This window comes from Coregonus clupeaformis, unplaced genomic scaffold (genome assembly GCF_020615455.1).
Source record: "Coregonus clupeaformis isolate EN_2021a unplaced genomic scaffold, ASM2061545v1 scaf0191, whole genome shotgun sequence".
In the NCBI taxonomy this organism is placed as follows: domain Eukaryota; kingdom Metazoa; phylum Chordata; class Actinopteri; order Salmoniformes; family Salmonidae; genus Coregonus; species Coregonus clupeaformis.
This window is the reverse complement of record NW_025533646.1, coordinates 274,668-301,472: the sequence shown is the minus strand read 5'-3', so window position 1 is coordinate 301,472 and position 26,805 is coordinate 274,668. Positions and strand designations below refer to the sequence as shown.

The window sequence follows — 26,805 nt, the reverse complement described above, 5'->3', positions numbered from 1 at the left end:
TCCTCTTCTGGATCATCCAAATGCACTTCAGACGGGCCTGGACATGTACTGGCTTAAGCAGGGGGACACGTCTTGCACTGCAGGATTTGAGTCCCTGGCGGCGTAGTGTGTTACTGATGGTTGGCTTTGTTACTTTGGTCCCAGCTCTCTGCAGGTCATTCACTAGGTCCCCCCGTGTGGTTCTGGGATTTTTGCTCACCGTTCTTGTGATCATTTTGACCCCACGGGGTGAGATCTTGCGTGGAGCCCCAGATCGAGGGGAGATTATCAGTGGTCTTGTATGTCTTCCATTTCCTAATAATTGCTCCCACAGTTGATTTCTTCAAACCAAGCTGCTTACCTATTGCAGATTCAGTCTTCCCAGCCTGGTGCAGGTCTACAATTTTGTTTTTGGTGTCCTTTGACAGCTCTTTGGTCTTGGCCATTGTGAAGTTTGGAGTGTGACTGTTTGAGGTTGTGGACAGGTGTATTTTATACTGATAACAAGTTCAAACAGGTGCCATTAATACAGGTAACGAGTGGAGGACAGAGGAGCCTCTGAAAGAAGAAGTTACAGGTCTGTGAGAGCCAGAAATCTTGCTTGTTTGTAGGTGACCAAATACTTATTTTCCACCATAATTTGCAAATAAATACATAATAAATCCTACAATGTGATTTTCTGGATTTTTTTTTCTCATTTTGTCTGTCATAGTTGACGTGTACCTATGATGAAAATTACAGGCCTCTCTCATCTTTTTAAGTGGGAGAACTTGCACAATTGGTGGCTGACTAAATACTTTTTTTCCCCACTGTACATGTAGTCTGCTTGGACACCGGGTCTCCCACGGCTAAAAATAGCCTGAAGCCTGGGCTCTTCTTGCAGAATCTATTTCTCTACGTGGGAGCATTGCGAACCATAGGTTGGTACTTTTGACCTGGTTACATGTACAGTGGGGGAAAAAAGTATTTAGTCAGCCACCAGTTGTGCATGTTCTCCCACTTAAAAAGATGAGAGAGGCCTGTAATTTTCATCATAGGTACACGTCAACTATGACAGACAAAATGAGGAAAAAAAAATCCTGAAAATCACATTGTAGGATTTTTTAATGAATTTATTAGCAAATTATGGTGGAAAATAAGTATTTGGTCAATAACAAAAGTTTCTCAAAACTTTGTTATATACCCTTTGTTGGCAATGACACAGGTCAAACGTTTTCTGTAAGTCTTCACAAGGTTTTCACACACTGTTGCTGGTATTTTGGCCCATTTTGGGGCTGTCGCTGGGCAACACGGACTTTCAACTCCCTCCAAAGATTTTCTATGGGGTTGAGATCTGGAGACTGGCTAGGCCACTCCAGGACCTTGAAATGCTTCGTTGCCCGGGCGGTGTGTTTGGGATCATTTTCATGCTGAAAGACCCAGCCACGTTTAATCTTCAATGCCCTTGCTGATGGAAGGAGGTTTTCACTCAAAATCTCACGATACATGGCCCCATTCATTCTTTCCTTTACACGGATCAGTCGTCCTGGTCCCTTTGCAGAAAAACAGCCCCAAAGCATGATGTTTCCAACCCCATGCTTCACAGTAGGTATGGTGTTCTTTGGATGCAACTCAGCATTCTTTGTCCTCCAAACATGACGAAGTTGAGTTTTTACCAAAAAGTTATATTTTGGTTTCATCTGACCATATGACATTCTCCCAATCCTCTTCTGGATCATCCAAATGCACTCTAGCAAACTTCAGACGGGCCTGGACATGTACTGGCTTAAGCAGGGGGACACGTCTGGCACTGCAGGATTTGAGTCCCTGGCGGCGTAGTGTGTTGCTGATGGTAGGCTTTGTTACTTTGGTCCCAGCTCTCTGCAGGTCATTCACTAGGTCCCCCTGTGTGGTTCTGGGATTTTTGCTCACCGTTCTTGTGATCATTTTGACCCCACGGGGTGAGATCTTGCGTGGAGCCCCAGATCGAGGGAGATTATCAGTGGTCTTGTATGTCTTCCATTTCCTAATAATTGCTCCCACAGTTGATTTCTTCAAACCAATCTGCTTACCTATTGCAGATTCAGTCTTCCCAGCCTGGTGCAGATCTACAATTTTGTTTCTGGTGTCCTTTGACAGCTCTTTGGTCTTGGCCATAGTGGAGTTTGGAGTGTGACTGTTTGAGGTTGTGGACAGGTGTCTTTTATACTGATAACAAGTTCAAACAGGTGCCATTAATACAGGTAATGAGTGGAGGACAGAGGAGCCTCTCAAAGAAGAAGTTACAGGTCTGTGAGAGCCAGAAATCTTGCTTGTTTGAAGGTGACCAAATATTTATTTTCCACCATAATTTGCAAATAAATTCATAAAAAAATCCTACAATGTGATTTTCTGGAGAAAAAAAAACTAAATTTGTCTGTCATAGTTGACGTGTACCTATGATGAAAATTACAGGCCTCTCTCATCTTTTTAAGTGGGAGAACTTGCACAATTGGTGGCTGACTAAATACTTTTTTTTCCCCACTGTACATTGAGCAACACAACATCTTTTCGGCACGTTTTGTTATTTCTGTATTTTGAAAAAAAATCTACTAAGATGTTGGCTCTTTGTGGCGAAGACGCTCCATAGCTCTCCAAACTCCCGCCAGTGGAGAGTGTTTTGTTCCCTTGTTGAAATGTTTGTTGTTGCTTTCACAAGTTAAAAAGGGTATTTGTTAAATCCATATTCTACTACAATAGTTGCTAGCATATCACCATTCCCTTACCGTTTATTGCAACATTTAAATACATTTCTGATTCATGTTTGAGGCTACACTGTTATGTTTTCATTATCCTTTTCTTACCTTCAGTGGGTTCGATGTTTATAGTGCACATGAGCGTTTGCAACACTCACGAGTTAGAAGTTATGCTGATTTTTATTTTGTTAACATGTAGGCCTATTTGTGTGGCGTTTAGTCCTGAAAGCTTCTCCGTCTTGTCACTGTGAACAAGCGCATAGATGTAACTTGCCTGCGCGCCAAAATATGAGTGGACAAGTGTTTCTAAGTGCCCATTTTGGGAGGTTCTGGTCGGTTCATGTTTGGTAACTCATTGGGATGTTCTGGTTAGTTCACGTTTGGTAACTCATTGGGATGTTCTGGTTAGTTCACGTTTGGTAACTCATTGGGATGTTCTGGTTAGTTCACATTTGGTAACTCATTGGGATGTTCTGGTTAGTTCACGTTTTGGTAACTCATTGGGATGTTCTGGTTAGTGCACATTTGGTAACTTATTGGGAAGGCTGGTTAGTTAACGTTTGGTAACTCATTGGGATGTGCTGGTTAGTTCACGTTTGGTAACTCATTGGGAAGGCTGGTTAGTTCACGTTCGGTAACTCATTTGGAAGGCTGGTTAGTTCACGTTCGGTAACTCATTGGGAAGGCTGGTAAGTTCACGTTTGGTAACTCATTTGGAAGGCTGGTTAGTTCACGTTTGGTAACTCATTGGGATGTTCTGGTTAGTTCACGTTTGGTAACTCATTGGGAAGGCTGGTTAGTTCACGTTTGGTAACTCATTGGGAAGGCTGTGTTGGAGCCCAGGAGACCCCACCTCTGCCTTGTATGGTTAGGACAGGTTTTGCCTAATAAGAGGCCTTTCTTTTGATTGCTGCCATTTTAAAGTCAGAAGTTTGTATACTTTCATCACCATCGCTGTGGAATTAAAACCAACCACCTGTTGAACCTGTACCTGCCTGCCTCCTTCTGAATCATTACGACTGCTACAAGTCCCCTATTTTACAATGGGGTCAATGGGAAAGAATGTTTGTTTTCCCCATTTGTGGGCGTGGTGGAGAATAATTCCTTCTTATGACATGAATATCGACTCGGAGTATAGCTGTTCTCTGAATATCCGCCAGAGATGCAAATCACTTCTTGAATGTCAAACTCCTGCTAGCCCGCTGGTGGTAGGAATGTATAGGCTTGAGCTTAGGGAAATTGGATAATATCAAGCAGAGGATATTTTTTGTGTACAGTAGTAGAACAGTAGACCAGTAGTAGAACAGTAGACCAGTAGTAGAACAGTAGACCAGTAGTAGAACAGTAGTAGACCAGTAGAACAGTAGTAGACCAGTAGTAGAACAGTAGTAGACCAGTAGTAGAACAGTAGTAGAACAGTAGACCAGTAGTAGAACAGTAGTAGAACAGTAGTAGAACAGTAGACCAGTAGTAGAAGAGTAGACCAGTAGTAGAAGAGTAGACCAGTAGTAGAACAGTAGACCAGTAGTAGAACAGTAGACCAGTAGTAGAACAGTAGTAGAACAGTAGACCAGTAGAACAGTAGTAGACCAGTAGAACAGTAGTAGACCAGTAGAACAGTAGTAGACCAGTAGACCAGTAGTAGAACAATAGAACAGTAGTAGACCAGTAGTAGAACAGTAGTAGACCAGTAGAACAGTAGTAGACCAGTAGTAGACCAGTAGAACAGTAGTAGAACAGTAGAACAGTAGTAGACCAGTAGACCAGTAGTCGAACAATAGAACAGTAGTAGAACAGTAGTAGAACAGTAGTAGAACAGTAGAACGGTAGTAGAACAGTAGTAGAACAGTAGTAGACCAGTAGTAGAACAGTAGTAGACCAGTAGAACAGTAATAGAACAGTAGACCAGTAGTAGACCAGTAGAACAGTAGAACAGTAGTAGACCAGTAGAACAGTAGACCAGTAGAACAGTAGACCAGTAGTAGAACAGTAGACCAGTAGTAGAACAGTAGTAAACCAGTAGAACGGTAGTAGACCAGTAGAACGGTAGTAGACCAGTAGAACGGTAGTAGACCAGTAGAACGGTAGTAGAACAGTAGTAGACCAGTAGAACAGTAGTAGACCAGTAGAACAGTAGAACAGTAGTAGAACAGTAGTACACCAGTAGTAGAACAGTAGAACAGTAGTAGACCAGTAGTAGAACAGTAGTAGACCAGTAGAACAACAGTAGAACAACAGTAGAACAGTAGACCAGTAGACCAGTAGTAGACCAGTAGAACAGTAGTAGAACAGTAGTAGACCAGTAGTAGAACAGTAGTAGAACAGTAGTAGACCAGTAGTAGAACAGTAGTAGACCAGTAGAACAGTAGTAGAACAGTAGAACGGTAGTAGACCAGTAGAACAGTAGTAGACCAGTAGTAGACCAGTAGAACAGTAGTAGACCAGTAGAACAGTAGTAGAACAGTAGACCAGTAGACCAGTAGTAGAACAGTAGACCAGTAGTAGAACAGTAGAACAGTAGTAGACCAGTAGAACAGTAGTAGACCAGTAGAACAGTAGTAGAACAGTAGTAGACCAGTAGAACAGTAGTAGAACAGTAGAACAGTAGACCAGTAGTAGAACAGTAGTAGAACAGTAGTAGACCAGTAGAACAGTAGAACAGTAGTAGACCAGTAGACCAGTAGTAGAACAGTAGACCAGTAGTAGAACAGTAGACCAGTAGTAGAACAGTAGTAGAACAGTAGTAGACCAGTAGAACAGTAGTAGAACAGTAGTAGACCAGTAGAACAGTAGTAGACCAGTAGAACAGTAGTAGACCAGTAGAACAGTAGACCAGTAGTAGACCAGTAGAACAGTAGAACAGTAGTAGAACAGTAGAACAGTAGTAGAACAGTAGAACAGTAGTAGACCAGTAGACCAGTAGAACAGTAGACCAGTAGTAGAACAGTAGTAGAACAGTAGTAGAACAGTAGTAGAACATTAGTAGACCAGTAGAACAGTAGTAGAACAGTCGAACAGTAGTAGACCAGTAGAACAGTAGTAGACCAGTAGAACAGTAGAACAGTAGTAGAACAGTAGACCAGTAGTAGAACAGTAGTAGAACAGTAGACCAGTAGTAGAACAGTAGTAGAACAGTAGACCAGTAGTAGAACAGTAGTAGAACAGTAGACCAGTAGTAGAACAGTAGAACAGTAGTAGAACAGTAGAACAGTAGTAGAACAGTAGTAGAACAGTAGTAGACCAGTAGTAGAACAGTAGTAGAACAGTAGTAGACCAGTAGTAGAACAGTAGACCAGTAGTAGAACAGTAGACCAGTAGTAGAACAGTAGAACAGTAGTAGACCAGTAGAACAGTAGTAGAACAGTAGTAGACCAGTAGACCAGTAGTAGACCAGTAGAACAGTAGTAGAACAGTAAAACAGTAGACCAGTAGTAGAACAGTAGACCAGTAGTAGAACAGTAGACCAGTAGTAGAACAGTAGACCAGTAGACCAGTAGTAGAACAGTAGACCAGTAGTAGAACAGTAGAACAGTAGTAGACCAATAGACCAGTAGTAGAACAGTAGACCAGTAGTAGAACAGTAGAACAGTAGTAGACCAGTAGAACAGTAGTAGAACAGTAGAACAGTAGTAGAACAGTAGAACAGTAGTAGACCAGTAGAACAGTAGAACAGTAGTAGAACAGTAGACCAGTAGTAGAACAGTAGACCAGTAGTAGACCAGTAGTAGACCAGTAGTAGAACAGTAGTAGACCAGTAGAACAGTAGTAGAACAGTAGAACAGTAGTAGACCAGTAGTAGACCAGTAGTAGACCAGTAGAACAGTAGTAGAACAGTAGTAGAACAGTAGAACAGTAGTAGAACAGTAGAACAGTAGAACAGTAGTAGACCAGTAGAACAGTAGACCAGTAGAACAGTAGACCAGTAGTAGAACAGTAGACCAGTAGTAGAACAGTAGTAGACCAGTAGAACGGTAGTAGACCAGTAGAACGGTAGTAGACCAGTAGAACGGTAGTAGACCAGTAGAACGGTAGTAGAACAGTAGTAGACCAGTAGAACAGTAGTAGACCAGTAGAACAGTAGAACAGTAGTAGACCAATAGACCAGTAGTAGAACAGTAGACCAGTAGTAGAACAGTAGAACAGTAGTAGACCAGTAGAACAGTAGTAGAACAGTAGAACAGTAGTAGAACAGTAGAACAGTAGTAGACCAGTAGAACAGTAGAACAGTAGTAGAACAGTAGACCAGTAGTAGAACAGTAGACCAGTAGTAGACCAGTAGTAGACCAGTAGTAGAACAGTAGTAGAACAGTAGAACAGTAGTAGACCAGTAGTAGACCAGTAGTAGACCAGTAGAACAGTAGACCAGTAGTAGAACAGTAGTAGACCAGTAGAACGGTAGTAGACCAGTAGAACGGTAGTAGACCAGTAGAACGGTAGTAGACCAGTAGAACGGTAGTAGAACAGTAGTAGACCAGTAGAACAGTAGTAGACCAGTAGAACAGTAGAACAGTAGTAGACCAATAGACCAGTAGTAGAACAGTAGACCAGTAGTAGAACAGTAGAACAGTAGTAGACCAGTAGAACAGTAGTAGAACAGTAGAACAGTAGTAGAACAGTAGAACAGTAGTAGACCAGTAGAACAGTAGAACAGTAGTAGAACAGTAGACCAGTAGTAGAACAGTAGACCAGTAGTAGACCAGTAGTAGACCAGTAGTAGAACAGTAGTAGACCAGTAGAACAGTAGTAGAACAGTAGAACAGTAGTAGACCAGTAGTAGACCAGTAGTAGACCAGTAGAACAGTAGTAGAACAGTAGTAGAACAGTAGACCAGTAGTAGACCAGTAGAACAGTAGAACAGTAGTAGACCAGTAGAACAGTAGACCAGTAGAACAGTAGACCAGTAGTAGAACAGTAGACCAGTAGTAGAACAGTAGTAGACCAGTAGAACGGTAGTAGACCAGTAGAACGGTAGTAGACCAGTAGAACGGTAGTAGACCAGTAGAACGGTAGTAGAACAGTAGTAGACCAGTAGAACAGTAGTAGACCAGTAGAACAGTAGAACAGTAGTAGAACAGTAGTACACCAGTAGTAGAACAGTAGAACAGTAGTAGACCAGTAGTAGAACAGTAGTAGACCAGTAGAACAACAGTAGAACAACAGTAGAACAGTAGACCAGTAGACCAGTAGTAGACCAGTAGAACAGTAGTAGAACAGTAGTAGACCAGTAGTAGAACAGTAGTAGAACAGTAGTAGACCAGTAGTAGAACAGTAGTAGACCAGTAGAACAGTAGTAGAACAGTAGAACGGTAGTAGACCAGTAGAACAGTAGTAGACCAGTAGTAGACCAGTAGAACAGTAGTAGACCAGTAGAACAGTAGTAGAACAGTAGACCAGTAGACCAGTAGTAGAACAGTAGACCAGTAGTAGAACAGTAGAACAGTAGAACAGTAGTAGACCAGTAGAACAGTAGTAGACCAGTAGAACAGTAGTAGAACAGTAGTAGACCAGTAGAACAGTAGTAGAACAGTAGAACAGTAGACCAGTAGTAGAACAGTAGTAGAACAGTAGTAGACCAGTAGAACAGTAGAACAGTAGTAGACCAGTAGACCAGTAGTAGAACAGTAGACCAGTAGTAGAACAGTAGACCAGTAGTAGAACAGTAGTAGAACAGTAGTAGACCAGTAGAACAGTAGTAGAACAGTAGTAGACCAGTAGAACAGTAGTAGACCAGTAGAACAGTAGTAGACCAGTAGAACAGTAGACCAGTAGTAGACCAGTAGAACAGTAGAACAGTAGTAGAACAGTAGAACAGTAGTAGAACAGTAGAACAGTAGTAGAACAGTAGACCAGTAGTAGAACAGTAGTAGAACAGTAGTAGAACAGTAGTAGAACATTAGTAGACCAGTAGAACAGTAGTAGAACAGTCGAACAGTAGTAGACCAGTAGAACAGTAGTAGACCAGTAGAACAGTAGAACAGTAGTAGAACAGTAGACCAGTAGTAGACCAGTAGTAGACCAGTAGTAGACCAGTAGAACAGTAGACCAGTAGTAGAACAGTAGTAGACCAGTAGAACAGTAGAACGGTAGTAGAACAGTAGAACAGTAGTAGAACAGTAGTAGAACAGTAGAACAGTAGTAGACCAGTAGTAGACCAGTAGAACAGTAGAACAGTAGTAGAACAGTAGAACAGTAGTAGACCAGTAGAACAGTAGTAGACCAGTAGTAGACCATTAGTAGAACAGTAGTAGACCAGTAGTAGAACAGTAGACCAGTAGTAGAACAGTAGACCAGTAGTAGAACAGTAGAACAGTAGTAGAACAGTAGACCAGTAGTAGAACAGTAGAACAGTAGTAGACCAGTAGAACAGTAGTAGACCAGTAGTAGAACAGTAGTAGAACAGTAGAACAGTAGACCAGTAGTAGAACAGTAGACCAGTAGTAGACCAGTAGTAGAACAGTAGTAGACCAGTAGAACAGTAGAACAGTAGTAGAACAGTAGACCAGTAGTAGAACAGTAGTAGAACAGTAGACCAGTAGTAGAACAGTAGTAGAACAGTAGACCAGTAGTAGAACAGTAGTAGAACAGTAGACCAGTAGTAGAACAGTAGAACAGTAGTAGAACAGTAGAACAGTAGTAGAACAGTAGTAGAACAGTAGTAGACCAGTAGTAGAACAGTAGTAGAACAGTAGTAGACCAGTAGTAGAACAGTAGACCAGTAGTAGAACAGTAGACCAGTAGTAGAACAGTAGAACAGTAGTAGACCAGTAGAACAGTAGTAGAACAGTAGTAGACCAGTAGACCAGTAGTAGACCAGTAGAACAGTAGTAGAACAGTAAAACAGTAGACCAGTAGTAGAACAGTAGACCAGTAGTAGAACAGTAGACCAGTAGTAGAACAGTAGACCAGTAGACCAGTAGTAGAACAGTAGACCAGTAGTAGAACAGTAGACCAGTAGTAGAACAGTAGAACAGTAGTAGACCAATAGACCAGTAGTAGAACAGTAGACCAGTAGTAGACCAGTAGAACAGTAGTAGACCAGTAGAACAGTAGTAGAACAGTAGAACAGTAGTAGAACAGTAGAACAGTAGACCAGTAGTAGAACAGTAGACCAGTAGTAGACCAGTAGTAGACCAGTAGTAGAACAGTAGTAGACCAGTAGAACAGTAGTAGAACAGTAGAACAGTAGTAGACCAGTAGTAGACCAGTAGTAGACCAGTAGAACAGTAGTAGAACAGTAGTAGAACAGTAGAACAGTAGTACGAACAGTAGACCAGTAGTAGAACAGTAGTAGACCAGTAGTAGAACAGTAGTAGAACAGTAGACCAGTAGTAGAACAGTAGAACAGTAGTAGAACAGTAGTAGAACAGTAGACCAGTTGTAGAACAGTAGACCAGTAGTAGAACAGTAGAACAGTAGTAGACCAGTAGAACAGTAGTAGACCAGTAGAACAGTAGAACAGTAGTAGACCAGTAGTAGAACAGTAGACTAGTAGAACAGTAGTAGAACAGTAGTAGAACAGTAGTAGACCAGTAGTAGACCAGTAGTAGAACAGTAGTAGAACAGTAGTAGACCAGTAGAACAGTAGAACGGTAGTAGAACAGTAGAACAGTAGTAGAACAGTAGTAGAACAGTAGAACAGTAGTAGACCAGTAGTAGACCAGTAGAACAGTAGAACAGTAGTAGAACAGTAGAACAGTAGTAGACCAGTAGAACAGTAGTAGACCAGTAGTAGACCATTAGTAGAACAGTAGTAGACCAGTAGTAGAACAGTAGACCAGTAGTAGAACAGTAGACCAGTAGTAGAACAGTAGAACAGTAGTAGAACAGTAGACCAGTAGTAGAACAGTAGAACAGTAGTAGACCAGTAGAACAGTAGTAGACCAGTAGTAGAACAGTAGTAGAACAGTAGAACAGTAGACCAGTAGTAGAACAGTAGACCAGTAGTAGACCAGTAGTAGAACAGTAGTAGAACAGTAGTAGAACAGTAGTAGAACAGTAGTAGACCAGTAGAACAGTAGTAGAACAGTAGACCAGTAGTAGAACAGTAGACCAGTAGTAGAACAGTAGAACAGTAGTAGAACAGTAGAACAGTAGTAGACCAGTAGAACAGTAGTAGAACAGTAGACCAGTAGTAGAACAGTAGAACAGTAGAACAGTAGACCAGTAGTAGAACAGTAGAACAGTGGTAGAACAGTAGTAGACCAGTAGAACAGTAGTAGACCAGTAGAACAGTAGTAGACCAGTAGAACAGTAGAACAGTAGTAGAACAGTAGTAGAACAGTAGAACAGTAGTAGACCAGTAGAACAGTAGTAGAACAGTAGAACAGTAGTAGAACAGTAGACCAGTAGTAGAACAGTAGTAGAACAGTAGTAGACCAGTAGAACAGTAGTAGAACAGTAGACCAGTAGTAGAACAGTAGTAGAACAGTAGAACAGTAGTAGAACAGTAGACCAGTAGTAGACCAGTAGAACAGTAGAACAGTAGTAGAACAGTAGAACAGTAGTAGAACAGTAGACCAGTAGTAGACCAGTAGAACAGTAGTAGACCAGTAGAACAGTAGTAGACCAGTAGTAGAACAGTAGACCAGTAGAACAGTAGTAGAACAGTAGACCAGTAGTAGAACAGTAGAACTGTAGTAGAACAGTAGTAGAACAGTAGACCAGTAGAACAGTAGTAGAACAGTAGACCAGTAGTAGAACAGTAGACCAGTAGAACAGTAGTAGAACAGTAGACCAGTAGTAGAACAGTAGAACAGTAGAACAGTAGTAGAACAGTAGACCAGTAGAACAGTAGTAGAACAGTAGACCAGTAGTAGAACAGTAGTAGAACAGTAGAACAGTAGTAGACCAGTAGAACAGTAGTAGAACAGTAGAACAGTAGTAGAACAGTAGACCAGTAGTAGAACAGTAGAACAGTAGAACAGTAGAACAGTAGTAGAACAGTAGTAGAACAGTAGACCAGTAGTAGACCAGTAGAACAGTAGTAGACCAGTAGAACAGTAGACCAGTAGTAGAACAGTAGACAGTAGACCAGTAGTAGACAGTAGTAGACCAGTAGTAGAACAGTAGAACAGTAGAACAGTAGTAGAACAGTAGAACAGTAGTAGAACAGTAGACCAGTAGTAGACCAGTAGAACAGTAGTAGACCAGTAGAACAGTAGAACAGTAGACCATTAGAACAGTAGTAGAACAGTAGACCAGTAGTAGAACAGTAGTAGAACAGTAGAACAGTAGTAGACCAGTAGAACAGTAGTAGAACAGTAGAACAGTAGTAGAACAGTAGTAGAACAGTAGACCAGTAGTAGAACAGTAGAACAGTAGAACAGTAGAACAGTAGTAGAACAGTAGACCAGTAGTAGAACAGTAGAACAGTAGTAGAACAGTAGACCAGTAGTAGAACAGTAGAACAGTAGTAGAACAGTAGAACAGTAGTAGAACAGTAGACCAGTAGTAGACCAGTAGAACAGTAGTAGACCAGTAGAACAGTAGACCAGTAGAACAGTAGTAGACAGTAGAACAGTAGTAGAACAGTAGAACAGTAGTAGAACAGTAGAACAGTAGTAGAACAGTAGAACAGTAGTAGAACAGTAGTAGAACAGTAGTAGAACAGTAGAACAGTAGAACAGTAGTAGAACAGTAGTAGAACAGTAGTAGAACAGTAGACCAGTAGTAGACCAGTAGAACAGTAGACCAGTAGAACAGTAGTAGACCAGTAGTAGAACAGTAGTAGACAGTAGAATGGGTGGTCCCCGGGACCACCCATTCTACTGTCTACTACTGGTCTACTGTTCTACTATTTTATTATATATTATAGACCAGTAGTAGAACAGTAGAAGACCAGTAGTAGACCAGTAGTAGACCAGTAGTAGAACAGTAGACCAGTAGTAGACCAGTAGTAGAACAGTAGTAGAACAGTAGTAGAACAGTAGTAGAACAGTAGACCAGTTGTAGAACAGTAGTAGAACAGTAGTAGAACAGTAGTAGAACAGTAGTAGAACAGTAGTAGAACAGTAGTAGAACAGTAGTAGACCAGTAGTAGAACAGTAGACCAGTAGTAGAACAGTAGTAGAACAGTAGACCAGTAGTAGAACAGTAGTAGAACAGTAGTAGAACAGTAGTAGACCAGTAGTAGACCAGTAGTAGAACAGTAGACCAGTAGTAGAACAGTAGTAGAACAGTAGACCAGTAGTAGAACAGTAGTAGAACAGTAGTAGAACAGTAGTAGAACAGTAGTAGACCAGTAGTAGACCAGTAGTAGAACAGTAGTAGAACAGTAGACCAGTAGTAGACCAGTAGTAGAACAGTAGTAGACCAGTAGTAGAACAGTAGTAGACCAGTAGTAGACCAGTAGTAGAACAGTAGACCAGTAGTAGAACAGTAGTAGAACAGTAGACCAGTAGTAGACCAGTAGTAGACCAGTAGTAGACCAGTAGTAGAACAGTAGTAGAACAGTAGTAGAACAGTAGAACAGTAGTAGAACAGTAGAACAGTAGTAGAACAGTAGTAGAACAGTAGAACAGTAGTAGAACAGTAGTAGAACAGTAGTAGAACAGTAGACCAGTAGTAGAACAGTAGTAGAACAGTAGACCAGTAGTAGAACAGTAGTAGAACAGTAGTAGAACAGTAGTAGAACAGTAGACCAGTAGTAGAACAGTAGTAGAACAGTAGTAGAACAGTAGTAGACCAGTAGTAGAACAGTAGTAGAACAGTAGTAGACCAGTAGTAGACCAGTAGTAGAACAGTAGTAGAACAGTAGACCAGTAGTAGAACAGTAGTAGACCAGTAGTAGACCAGTAGTAGAACAGTAGACCAGTAGTAGACCAGTAGTAGAACAGTAGACCAGTAGTAGAACAGTAGTAGAACAGTAGACCAGTAGTAGAACAGTAGAACAGTAGAACAGTAGAACAGTAGTAGAACAGTAGTAGAACAGTAGTAGAACAGTAGTAGAACAGTAGAACAGTAGACCAGTAGTAGAACAGTAGTAGAACAGTAGTAGAACAGTAGACCAGTTGTAGAACAGTAGTAGAACAGTAGTAGAACAGTAGACCAGTTGTAGAACAGTAGTAGAACAGTAGTAGAACAATAGACCAGTTGTAGAACAGTAGTAGAACAGTAGTAGAACAGTAGTAGAACAGTAGTAGAACAGTAGTAGACCAGTAGTAGAACAGTAGTAGAACAGTAGTAGAACAGTAGACCAGTTGTAGAACAGTAGACCAGTTGTAGAACAGTAGTAGAACAGTAGACCAGTAGTAGAACAGTAGACCAGTAGTAGAACAGTAGACCAGTTGTAGAACAGTAGTAGAACAGTAGAAGACCAGTAGTAGACCAGTAGTAGAACAGTAGTAGAACAGTAGTAGAACAGTAGACCAGTTGTAGAACAGTAGTAGAACAGTAGACCAGTAGTAGAACAGTAGTAGACCAGTAGTAGAACAGTAGTAGAACAGTAGACCAGTTGTAGAACAGTAGTAGAACAGTAGACCAGTAGTAGAACAGTAGAACAGTAGTAGAACAGTAGTAGAACAGTAGTAGAACAGTAGACCAGTTGTAGAACAGTAGTAGAACAGTAGACCAGTAGTAGAACAGTAGAACAGTAGTAGACCAGTAGTAGAACAGTAGTAGAACAGTAGACCAGTTGTAGAACAGTAGTAGAACAGTAGACCAGTAGTAGAACAGTAGAACAGTAGTAGAACAGTAGACCAGTTGTAGAACAGTAGTAGAACAGTAGACCAGTAGTAGAACAGTAGACCAGTAGTAGAACAGTAGACCAGTTGTAGAACAGTAGTAGAACAGTAGACCAGTAGTAGAACAGTAGACCAGTAGTAGAACAGTAGACCAGTTGTAGAACAGTAGAACAGTAGTAGAACAGTAGACCAGTTGTAGAACAGTAGTAGAACAGTAGACCAGTAGTAGAACAGTAGACCAGTAGTAGACCAGTTGTAGAACAGTAGTAGAACAGTAGACCAGTAGTAGAACAGTAGACCAGTAGTAGAACAGTAGTAGAACAGTAGACCAGTAGTAGAACAGTAGAACAGTAGTAGAACAGTAGACCAGTAGTAGAACAGTAGACCAGTAGTAGAACAGTAGACCAGTTGTAGAACAGTAGTAGAACAGTAGAAGACCAGTAGTAGACCAGTAGTAGACCAGTAGTAGAACAGTAGTAGAACAGTAGACCAGTTGTAGAACAGTAGACCAGTAGTAGAACAGTAGTAGACCAGTAATAGAACAGTTGTAGAACAGTAGACCAGTTGTAGAACAGTAGTAGAACAGTAGACCAGTAGTAGAACAGTAGTAGACCAGTAGTAGAACAGTAGAACAGTAGTAGAACAGTAGTAGAACAGTAGACCAGTTGTAGAACAGTAGTAGAACAGTAGACCAGTAGTAGAACAGTAGACCAGTAGTAGAACAGTAGACCAGTTGTAGAACAGTAGTAGAACAGTAGACCAGTTGTAGAACAGTAGTAGAACAGTAGACCAGTAGTAGAACAGTAGACCAGTTGTAGAACAGTAGTAGAACAGTAGACCAGTAGTAGAACAGTAGACCAGTAGTAGAACAGTAGACCAGTAGTAGACCAGTTGTAGAACAGTAGTAGAACAGTAGACCAGTAGTAGAACAGTAGACCAGTAGTAGAACAGTAGTAGAACAGTAGACCAGTAGTAGAACAGTAGAACAGTAGTAGAACAGTAGTAGAACAGTAGTAGAACAGTAGTAGAATAGTAGAACAGTAGTAGAACAGTAGTAGACCAGTAGTAGAACAGTAGTAGAACAGTAGTAGAACAGTAGACCAGTAGTAGAACAGTAGACCAGTAGTAGAACAGTAGAACAGTAGTAGATAGACCAGTAGAACAGTAGAAAGTACCGGATACAGAAGGTGATTCTCCAGAGTATTTTTTTGATTCCTCAACCTCCTCCTCTGTGTGTCTCAGGAGGCGGTGGTGACAGCCCACTTCAGCCCGGTCAGTCCTGGGACCCGTCTGAACGGTGTGTGGTACAAACCAGTGGACTGGTTCATTCTGCCAAAGGTGAGGGCTAGGTCATGTCATGTTATGGGGAAGTCTCTAAACAGAGAAGGGTAGAATAATACTAATGGTGAATGGTCTGACTGGACTACTGTCCCTCTCTCCTGTCCAGGGCTTTGAGGGGACTCTGGTCTGGGAGAGTCCTGATTTAGCTGGTCTGACTACGGTCAACACATCCCGGGAGAAGCTGAACAACGGGGGAGGAGTACTCAAGTTCTCATCTGTACCTAATGGCTTCCCATTCTTTTTCACAGAAATGCTACACTTTGTGTTTGTTCAATAGTCTTAAAATATGACAATTGCGAAATCTAGCAATATTCCACAGTTAAATCTCCTGCAAATTTTCATGTGACAGAAATGTATTGCCTCCAATCTCCTTTCTACTGTGTCTCCCAATCCCTCTCCTGTGTGTCTCCCAATCTCTCTCCTGTGTGTCTCCAAATCTATCTCCTGTGTGTCTCCCAATCTCTCTCCTGTGTGTCTCCCAATCTCTCTCCTGTGTGTCTCCCAATCTATCTCCTGTGTGTCTCCCAATCTCTCTCCTGTGTGTCTCCCAATCTCTCTCCTGTGTGTCTCCCAATCTCTCTCCTGTGTGTCTCCCAATCTCTCTCCTGTGTGTCTCCCAATCTCTCTCCTGTGTGTCTCCCAATCTCTCTCCTGTGTCTCTCCCAATCTCTCTCCTGTGTATCTCCCAATCTCTCTCCTGTGTGTCTCCCAATCTCTCTCCTGTGTGTCTCCAAATCTCTCTCCTGTGTGTCTCCAATCTCTCCTGTGTGTCTCCCAATCTCTCTCCTGTGTGTCTCCAATCTCTCCTGTGTGTGATGTTGCAGATTGGTGAGGGGACGTTGCCTCACAGGAGTGCTCTGGGCTTCCCAGGGTTGGCTGGAGGGTTCACATTCAAAATATATGGTGAGTCCAGTCCACTGGCATGTGACTTCAGAACCAAACAATATACCAGTCCAAGTCCAGTCCATGGTCTTTGTGTTATATAAGAGAGATGGTCCTGTCCATGGTCTTTGTGTTATATATGAGAGATGGTCCTGTCCATGGTCTTTGTGTTATATATGAGAGATGGTCCTGTCCATGGTCTTTGTGTTATATATGAGAGATGGTCCTGTCCATGGTCTTTGTGTTGTATATGAGAGATGGTCCTGTCCATGGTATTTGTGTTATATATGAGAGATGGTCCTGTCCATAGTCTTTGTGTTATATATGAGAGATGGTCCTGTCCATAGTCTTTGTGTTATATATGAGAGATGGTCCATAGTCTTTGTGTTATACATGAGAGATGGTCCTGTCCATAGTCTTTGTGTTATATATGAGAGATGGTCCTGTCCATGGTCTTTGTGTTATATATGAGAGATGGTCCTGTCCATAGTCTTTGTGCTATATATGAGAGATGGTCCTGTCCATAGTCTTTGTGTTATATATGAGAGATGGTCCTGTCCATAGTCTTTGTGTTATATATGAGAGATGGTCCATAGTCTTTGTGTTATATATGAGAGATGGTCCTGTCCATAGTCTTTGTGTTATATATGAGAGATGGTCCTGTCCATAGTCTTTGTGTTATATAAGAGATATGGTCCTGTCCATGGTCTTTGTGTTATATATGAGAGATGGTCCTGTCCATGGTCTTTGTGTTATATATGAGAGATGGTCCTGTCCATAGTCTTTGTGTTATATATGAGAGATGGTCCATAGTCTTTGTGTTATATATGAGAGATGGTCCTGTCCATAGTCTTTGTGTTATATATGAGAGATGGTCCTGTCCATGGTCTTTGTGTTATATATGAGAGATGGTCCTGTCCATAGTCTTTGTGTTATATATGAGAGATGGTCCTGTCCATAGTCTTTTGTGTTATACTATGAGAGATGGTCCTGTCCATAGTCTTTGTTTATATATGAGAGATGGTCCATAGTCTTTGTGTTATATAGGGAGAGATGGTCCTGTCCATAGTCTTTGTGTTATATATGAGAGATGGTCCTGTCCATAGTCTTTGTGTTATATATGAGAGATGGTCCTGTCCATAGTCTTTGTGTTATATATGAGAGATGGTCCTGTCCATGGTCTTTGTGTTATATATGAGAGATGGTCCTGTCCATAGTCTTTGTGTTGTATATGAGAGATGGTCCTGTCCATAGTCTTTGTGTTATATATGAGAGATGGTCCTGTCCATAGTCTTTGTGTTATATATGAGAGATGGTCCATAGTCTTTGTGTTATATATGAGAGATGGTCCTGTCCATGGTCTTTGTGTTATATATGAGAGATGGTCCTGTCCATGGTCTTTGTGTTATATATGAGAGATGGTCCTGTCCATAGTCTTTGTGTTATATATGAGAGATGGTCCTGTCCATAGTCTTTGTGTTATATATGAGAGATGGTCCATAGTCTTTGTGTTATATATGAGAGATGGTCCTGTCCATAGTCTTTGTGTTATATATGAGAGATGGTCCTGTCCATGGTCTTTGTGTTATATATGAGAGATGGTCCTGTCCATGGTCTTTGTGTTATATATGAGAGATGGTCCTGTCCATAGTCTTTGTGTTATATATGAGAGATGGTCCTGTCCATGGTCTTTGTGTTGTATATGAGAGATGGTCCTGTCCATAGTCTTTGTGTTATATATGAGAGATGGTCCTGTCCATGGTCTTTGTGTTGTATATGAGAGATGGTCCATGGTCTTTGTGTTATATATGAGAGATGGTCCATAGTCTTTGTGTTATATATGAGAGATGGTCCTGTCCATAGTCTTTGTGTTATATATGAGAGATGGTCCTGTCCATGGTCTTTGTGTTATATATGAGAGATGGTCCTGTCCATGGTCTTTGTGTTGTATATGAGAGATGGTCCATAGTCTTTGTGTTATATATGAGAGATGGTCCTGTCCATAGTCTTTGTGCTATATATGAGAGATGGTCCTGTCCATAGTCTTTGTGTTATATATGAGAGATGGTCCTGTCCATAGTCTTTGTGTTATATATGATAGATGGTCCATAGTCTTTGTGTTATATATGAGAGATGGTCCTGTCCATAGTCTTTGTGTTATATATGAGAGATGGTCCTGTCCATAGTCTTTGTGTTATATATGAGAGATGGTCCTGTCCATAGTCTTTGTGTTATATAAGCGATATGGTCCTGTCCATGGTCTTTGTGTTATATATGAGAGATGGTCCTGTCCATGGTCTTTGTGTTATATATGAGAGATGGTCCTGTCCATAGTCTTTGTGTTATATATGAGAGATGGTCCTGTCCATAGTCTTTGTGTTATATATGAGAGATGGTCCATAGTCTTTGTGTTATATATGAGAGATGGTCCTGTCCATAGTCTTTGTGTTATATATGAGAGATGGTCCTGTCAATGGTCTTTGTGTTATATATGAGAGATGGTCCTGTCCATAGTCTTTGTGTTATATATGAGAGATGGTCCTGTCCATAGTCTTTGTGTTATATATGAGAGATGGTCCTGTCCATAGTCTTTGTGTTATATATGAGAGATGGTCCATAGTCTTTGTGTGTATATATGAGAGATGGTCCTGTCCATAGTCTTTGTGCTATATATGAGAGATGGTCCTGTCCATAGTCTTTGTGTTATATATGAGAGACGGTCCTGTCCATAGTCTTTGTGTTATATATGATAGATGGTCCATAGTCTTTGTGTTATATATGAGAGATGGTCCTGTCCATAGTCTTTGTGTTATATATGAGAGATGGTCCTGTCCATAGTCTTTGTGTTATATATGAGAGATGGTCCTGTCCATAGTCTTTGTGTTATATAAGAGATATGGTCCTGTCCATGGTCTTTGTGTTATATATGAGAGATGGTCCTGTCCATGGTCTTTGTGTTATATATGAGAGATGGTCCTGTCCATAGTCTTTGTGTTATATATGAGAGATGGTCCTGTCCATGTCTTTGTGTTATATATGAGAGATGGTCCATAGTCTTTGTGTTATATATGAGAGATGGTCCTGTCCATAGTCTTTGTGTTATATATGAGAGATGGTCCTGTCAATGGTCTTTGTGTTATATATGAGAGATGGTCCTGTCCATAGTCTTTGTGTTATATATGAGAGATGGTCCTGTCCATAGTCTTTGTGTTATATATGAGAGATGGTCCATAGTCTTTGTGTTATATATGAGAGATGGATTCTGTCCATAGTCTTTGTGTTATATATGAGAGATGGTCCTGTCCATAGTCTTTGTGTTATATATGAGAGATGGTCCTGTCCATAGTCTTTGTGTTATATATGAGAGATGGTCCTGTCCATGGTCTTTGTGTTATATATGAGAGATGGTCCTGTCCATAGTCTTTGTGTTGTATATGAGAGATGGTCCTGTCCATAGTCTTTGTGTTATATATGAGAGATGGTCCTGTCCATAGTCTTTGTGTATATATGAGAGATGGTCCATAGTCTTTGTGTTATATATGAGAGATGGTCCCTGTCCATGGTCTTTGTGTTATATATGAGAGATGGTCCTGTCCATGGTCTTTGTGTTATATGTGAGAGATGGTCCTGTCCATAGTCTTTGTGTTATATATGAGAGATGGTCCTGTCCATAGTCTTTGTGTTATATATGAGAGATGGTCCATAGTCTTTGTGTTATATATGAGAGATGGTCCTGTCCATAGTCGTTGTGTTATATATGAGAGATGGTCCATGGTCTTTGTGTTATATATGAGAGATGGTCCATAGTCTTTGTGTTAATATATGAGAGATGGTCCTGTCCATAGTCTCTTTGTGTTATATATGAGAGATGGTCCTGTCCATGGTCTTTTGTGTTATATATGAGAGATGGTCCTGTCCATGGTCTTTGTGTTGTATATGAGAGATGGTCCATAGTCTTTGTGTTATATATGAGAGATGGTCCTGTCCATAGTCTTTGTGTTATATATGAGAGATGGTCCTGTCCATAGTCTTTGTGATGTAAATGAGAGATGGTCCTGTCCATAGTCTTTGTGTTGTATATGAGAGATGGTCCTGTCCATGGTCTTTGTGTTATATATGAGAGATGGTCCTGTCCATAGTCTTTGTGTTATATATGAGAGATGGTCCTGTCCATGGTCTTTGTGTTATATATGAGAGATGGTCCTGTCCATAGTCTTTGTGTTGTATATGAGAGATGGTCCTGTCCATAGTCTTTGTGTTGTAAATGAGAGATGGTCCTGTCCATGGTCTTTGTGTTATATATGAGAGATGGTCCTGTCCATGGTCTTTGTGTTATATATGAGAGATGGTCCTGTCCATAGTCTTTGTGTTATATATGAGAGATGGTCCTGTCCATGGTCTTTGTGTTATATATGAGAGATGGTCCTGTCCATAGTCTTTGTGTTATATATGAGAGATGGTCCTGTCCATGGTCTTTGTGTTATATATAAGAGATGGTCCTGTCCATGGTCTTTGTGTTATATATGAGAGATGGTCCTGTCCATAGTCTTTGTGTTATATATGAGAGATGGTCCATAGTCTTTGTGTTATATATGAGAGATGGTCCTGTCCATGGTCTTTGTGTTATATATGAGAGTGCTATGGCCCCTGGTCTAAAGTAGTGCCCTATATAGGGAATAGGGTGCCATTTGGGACGTATCCCTTCCCTTATCACCCCCAGGCTGTACCAGCTGGTTGGATCTGGTTCCTGCTTCTTCTATACTTGGTCTATTTATATGTTCTTTCCCTGTCACTATTTTTATTCTCTAATCACTTTCTTTATCTCCTATCCCTCCTCCTCCCCCCCCTCCTATCCCTCCTCCCTCCTCCTCCTCCCCCTCCAACTATCCCTCCTCCCCCCCCTATCCCTCCTCCCTCCTCCCCCTCCCCCTCCAACTATCCCTCCTCCCTCCTCCTCCTCCCCCCCTCCTATCCCTCCTCCCTCCTCCTCCCCCCTCCTATCCCTCCTCCCTCCTCCCCCTCCCCTCCAACTATCCCTCCTCCCTCCTCCTCCTCCCCTCCAACCTACTCCCTCCTCCCTCCCTCCTCCTCCCCCCTCCTATCCCTCCTCCTCCTCCCCCCTCCTATCCCTCCTCCTCCCTCCTCCCCTCCCTCCCTCCCTCCTCCCTCCTCCCTCCCTATCCCTCCTCCCTCCTCCTCCTCCCCCCTCCTATCCCTCCTCCCTCCTCCTCCCCCCTCCCTATCCCTCCTCCCTCCTCCTCCTCCCCCTCCTATCCCTCCCTCCCTCCTCCCCCCCCCTCCCAACTATCCCTCCTCCCTCCCTCCTCCTCCCCTCCACTACCTCCTCCCTCCCTCCTCCTCCTCCCCCTCCTATCCCTCCTCCCTCCCCCCCCCTCCTATCCCTCCCTCCTCCCCCTCCAACTATCCCTCCTCCCTCCTCCTCCTCCCCTCCAACTCTCCCTCCTCCCTCCTCCTCCTCCCCCTCCTATCCCTCCTCCCTCCTCCTCCTCCCCCCTCCTCCCTCCTCCCTCCTCCTCCTCCCCCTCCAACTATCCCTCCTCCCTCCTCCTCCTCCCTCCAACTATCCCCTCCTCCCTCCCTCCTCCTCCCCCCTCCTATCCCTCCTCCCTCCTCCCTCCTCCCCCCTCCTCTCCCTCCTCCCTCCTCCCTCTCCTCCAACTATCCCTCCTCCCTCCTCCTCCTCCCCTCCAACTATCCCTCCTCCCTCCTCCTCCCCTCCCCTCCTTCCCTCCTCCCTCCTCCTCCTCCCCCCTCCTATCCCTCCCTCCCTCCTCCTCCTCCCCCTCCAACTATCCCTCCTCCCTCCCTCCTCCTCCTCCCCTCCAACTATCCCTCCTCCCTCCTCCTCCTCCCCCCTCCTATCCCTCCTCCCTCCTCCCCCTCCTATCCCTCCTCCCTCCTCCCCTCCCCTCCAACTATCCCTCCCTCCCTCCTCCTCCTCCTCCAACTATCCCTCCTCCCCTCCCTCCCTCCCCCTCCTATCCCTCCTCCCTCCTCCTCCCTCCCCCTCCCTATCCCTCCTCCTCCTCCCCCCTCCCCCCTCCAACTATCCCTCCTCCCTCCTCCTCCTCCCCCTCCAACTATCCCTCCTCCCTCCTCCTCCTCCCCCTCCAACTATCCCTCCTCCCTCCTCCCTCCTCCTCCTCCCCTCCAACTATCCCTCCTCCTCTCCCCCCTCCTCCTCCTCCTCCCCCCTCCTCCCTCCCCTCCCCTCCACCTCTCCCCTCCTCCTCTCCCTCCTCCTCCTCCCCCTCCTATCCCTCCTCCCTCCTCTCCCTCCTCCTCTCCCCCTCCTCTCCCCCCTCTCCCTCCTCCTCTCCCCCCTCCACCTCCTCCTCCCCATAGACATGGCCTCCCTGTGGGAGTTGTTGCATGGCCAAGAGGAGCGGATGCAGACCCATGGCACCAGACTGCAGATGGAGGACTGGTCTTTGGAGCAGGAGGGTCTGCGATATGGAGACATAGTGTTTGTGGATATAGTGGACACGTACAGGAACGTGCCTTCTAAACTACTGCAGTTCTACAAGTGGTAAGACCAGTATGACTAGTCTAACCTCGCAGCTACACCGCGGTTTCTTTCTGTTAGCGTTGTTTTTTGGTATGCTACACCGGTAAGGTATAGATGGACACAGCTCTTATAGTTTGGCTCTGCTGCTCAGGGTTGCTCAGGGCTGCTCAGGGTTGCTCAGGGCTGCTCAGGGTTGCTCAGGGTTGCTCAGGGCTGCTCAGGGTTGCTCAGGGTTGCTCAGGGCTGCTCAGGGTTGCTCAGGGCTGCTCAGGGTTGCTCAGGGCTGCTCAGGGTTGCTCAGGGTTGCTCAGGGCTGCTCAGGGTTGCTCAGGGCTGCTCAGGGTTGCTCAGGGCTGCTCAGGGTTGCTCAGGGCTACTTGTACGTCTGTTCTTAAGCCTCTTGCACACCAAGGACGATTTTCTCTTCCAAAAATATTTGCATGAACTTGGTAACTTTTTATTTTTATGATCGACCATCTCAGGAAGACAGTTTCTCAATTGATGTAAAAGCCTTCATAAAGGAAACATGTCTTTGTGTAAATTATTCATACGAAACAGAGTCCGCTAGAGATGCACCATTGAGGCCCTATACTCCACTAATGTAGGTAGCTGAAGGAATAAATGATGAAATTAAATTAATACGAATTAAACGGGACTTTGTGTAAAAAGCTCTTTAGTGGCTCTGCTACTCAGTGACCATAAATGGCAAATCTGGAAATCATCAAATAGAAATGAAACATACCAAACTACTGTCACCAGCCTGATGCTGTCAGGTATGCGTGATTAGAAATCTTGCATTCTGCTTCAGTAAATGACTATGGTGTCTCATCATTAGATAGCAGAGCTAGGCAGCTTTATTTCTGGAATTAATTTGGTTTTGGTATTTGTTTAGTAAATCTAGACTGCGTCCCAAATTACACCCTATTCGCTACTTTTGACAAGAGCCCAATAGGAGAAGGCTACTCTGGCCAACTGAGGACCCTCAGAATTGTGTTTTAATTAAGGTCGATACTTCCCTGTTGTCTGACAGGCGGGTTGATACTTCCCTGTTGTCTGACAGGTGGGTCGATACTTCCCTGTTGTCTGACAGGTGGGTCGATACTTCCCTGTTGTCTGACAGGCGGGTTGATACTTCCCTGTTGTCTGACAGGCGGGTCGATACTTCCCTGTTGTCTGACAGGTGGGTCGATACTTCCCTGTTGTCTGACAGGTGGGTCGATACTTCCCTGTTGTCTGACAGGCGGGTCGATACTTCCCTGTTGTCTGACAGGTGGGTCGATACTTCCCTGTTGTCTGACAGGCGGGTTGATACTTCCCTGTTGTCTGACAGGTGGGTTGATACTTCCCTGTTGTCTGACAGGCGGGTTGATACTTCCCTGTTGTCTGACAGGTGGGTCGATACTTCCCTGTTGTCTGACAGGTGGGTCGATACTTCCCTGTTGTCTGACAGGTGGGTCGATACTTCCCTGTTGTCTGACAGGCGGGTTGATACTTCCCTGTTGTCTGACAGGTGGGTTGATACTTCCCTGTTGTCTGACAGGCGGGTTGATACTTCCCTGTTGTCTGACAGGCGGGTTGATACTTCCCTGTTGTCTGACAGGTGGGTCGATACTTCCCTGTTGTCTGACAGGTGGGTTGATACTTCCCTGTTGTCTGACAGGCGGGTTGATACTTCCCTGTTGTCTGACAGGTGGGTTGATACTTCCCTGTTGTCTGACAGGCGGGTTGATACTTCCCTGTTGTCTGACAGGTGGGTTGATAATTAATTCTCTGTTGTCTGATAGGTGGGTTGATACTTCCCTGTTGTCTGACAGGTGGGTTGATACTTCCCTGTTGTCTGACAGGTGGGTTGATAATTAATTCTCTGTTGTCTGATAGGTGGGTTGATAACTCCCTGCTGTCTTATAGGTCGGTGGGAAACGCTGCGTTTGATCTGCTGCTGAAGACTGATGATGATTGTTATATTGACGTCGACAAGGTTTTAATGAAGATCGACCAAAAGGACCTGAAGAGACGCAACTTCTGGTGGGGGAAGTGAGTACTGTACAGAGACAGGATGGTAGACAGAGTGTCTGTCTGGATATGAGTACTGTACAGAGACAGGATGGTAGACAGAGTGTCTGTCTGGATATGAGTACTGTACAGAGACAGGATGGTAGACAGAGTGTCTGTCTGGATATGTTGAGCCCATGTTCACAAAGCCTATCAGAGCAGTAGTGCTGAGCAAGGATCCTTTGAAGTTTCTATGTACAGGGGATATCTGATCCGAGATCAGCTCTCCCCTGGTCCGTCCTGTAGTAGCTGATGGTTGAAGTTTCTATGTACAGGGGATATCTGATCCGAGATCAGCTCTCCCCTGGTCCTTCCTGTAGTAGCTGGGTTAATATTTAAACCAGAGCAATACTGCCTGCAGCCTGGACAATTCTCCTGAGCAGCTCCTAGTTAGATAAATTCATATTCCAGCCTAGTCATTTGTAAGTCATTCTGGGAACATGGAGGTAGTTTTGCTGAGTAAGATCTGATGCAGATGTTGGATCGCATTGGGAAGTGTGTCTGTCTCTGTCTGTCTGTCTGTCTGATGTTCTTCCTTTCCCAGTTTCCGTCAGAGCTGGGCGGTGGATCGCATTGGGAAGTGTGTCTGTCTCTGTCTGTCTGTCTGTCTGATGTTCTTCCTTTCCCAGTTTCCGTCAGAGCTGAGCGGTGGATCGATTGGGAAGTGTGTCTGTCTCTGTCTGTCTGTCTGTCTGATGTTCTTCCTTTCCCAGTTTCCGTCAGAGCTGGGCGGTGGATCGCATTGGGAAGTGTGTCTGTCTCTGTCTGTCTGTCTGTCTGATGTTCTTCCTTTCCCAGTTTCCGTCAGAGCTGGGCGGTGGATCGCATTGGGAAGTGTGTGCTGTCTCTGTCTGTCTGTCTGTCTGATGTTCTTCCTTTCCCAGTTTCCGTCAGAGCTGGGCGGTGGATCGCATTGGGAAGTGTGTCTGTCTCTGTCTGTCTGTCTGTCTGATGTTCTTCCTTTCCCAGTTTCCGTCAGAGCTGGGCGGTGGATCGCATTGGGAAGTGTGTCTGTCTCTGTCTGTCTGTCTGTCTGATGTTCTTCCTTTCCCAGTTTCCGTCCAGAGCTGGGCGGTGGATCGCATTGGGAAGTGTGTCTGTCTCTGTCTGTCTGTCTGTCTGATGTTCTTCCTTTCCCAGTTTCCGTCAGAGCTGGGCGGTGGATCGCATTGGGAAGTGTGTCTGTCTCTGTCTGTCTGTCTGTCTGATGTTCTTCCTTTCCCAGTTTCCGTCAGAGCTGGGCGGTGGATCGCATTGGGAAGTGTGTCTGTCTCTGTCTGTCTGTCTGTCTGATGTTCTTCCTTTCCCAGTTTCCCGTCAGAGCTGGGCGGTGGATCGCATTGGGAAGTGTGTCTGTCTCTGTCTGTCTGTCTGTCTGATGTTCTTCCTTTCCCAGTTTCCGTCAGAGCTGGGCGGTGGATCGCATTGGGAAGTGTGTCTGTCTCTGTCTGTCTGTCTGTCTGATGTTCTTCCTTTCCCAGTTTCCCGTCAGAGCTGGGCGGTGGATCGCATTGGAAGTGTGTCTGTCTCTGTCTGTCTGTCTGTCTGATGTTCTTCCTTTCCCAGTTTCCGTCAGAGCTGGGCGGTGGATCGCATTGGGAAGTGTGTCTGTCTCTGTCTGTCTGTC

The 26,805-nt window shown here is 43.7% G+C and overlaps 1 protein-coding gene across 2 annotated transcripts in view; it reads left to right on the top strand.

The window, feature by feature from the left end:
- The window catches only part of b3galnt2 (beta-1,3-N-acetylgalactosaminyltransferase 2), a 62,538-nt gene that overhangs the window by 33,555 nt on the left and 2,178 nt on the right, over window positions 1–26,805 (top strand). For both annotated transcript variants that reach the window (XM_041895530.1, XM_041895522.1), the window contains exons 5-9: window positions 15,617–15,712; window positions 15,822–15,932; window positions 16,540–16,618; window positions 22,964–23,147; window positions 25,035–25,160. In XM_041895530.1, the coding sequence (XP_041751464.1) occupies window positions 15,617–15,712; window positions 15,822–15,932; window positions 16,540–16,618; window positions 22,964–23,147; window positions 25,035–25,160 (596 nt within the window). The remainder of the gene's footprint in view (window positions 1–15,616; window positions 15,713–15,821; window positions 15,933–16,539; window positions 16,619–22,963; window positions 23,148–25,034; window positions 25,161–26,805) is intronic.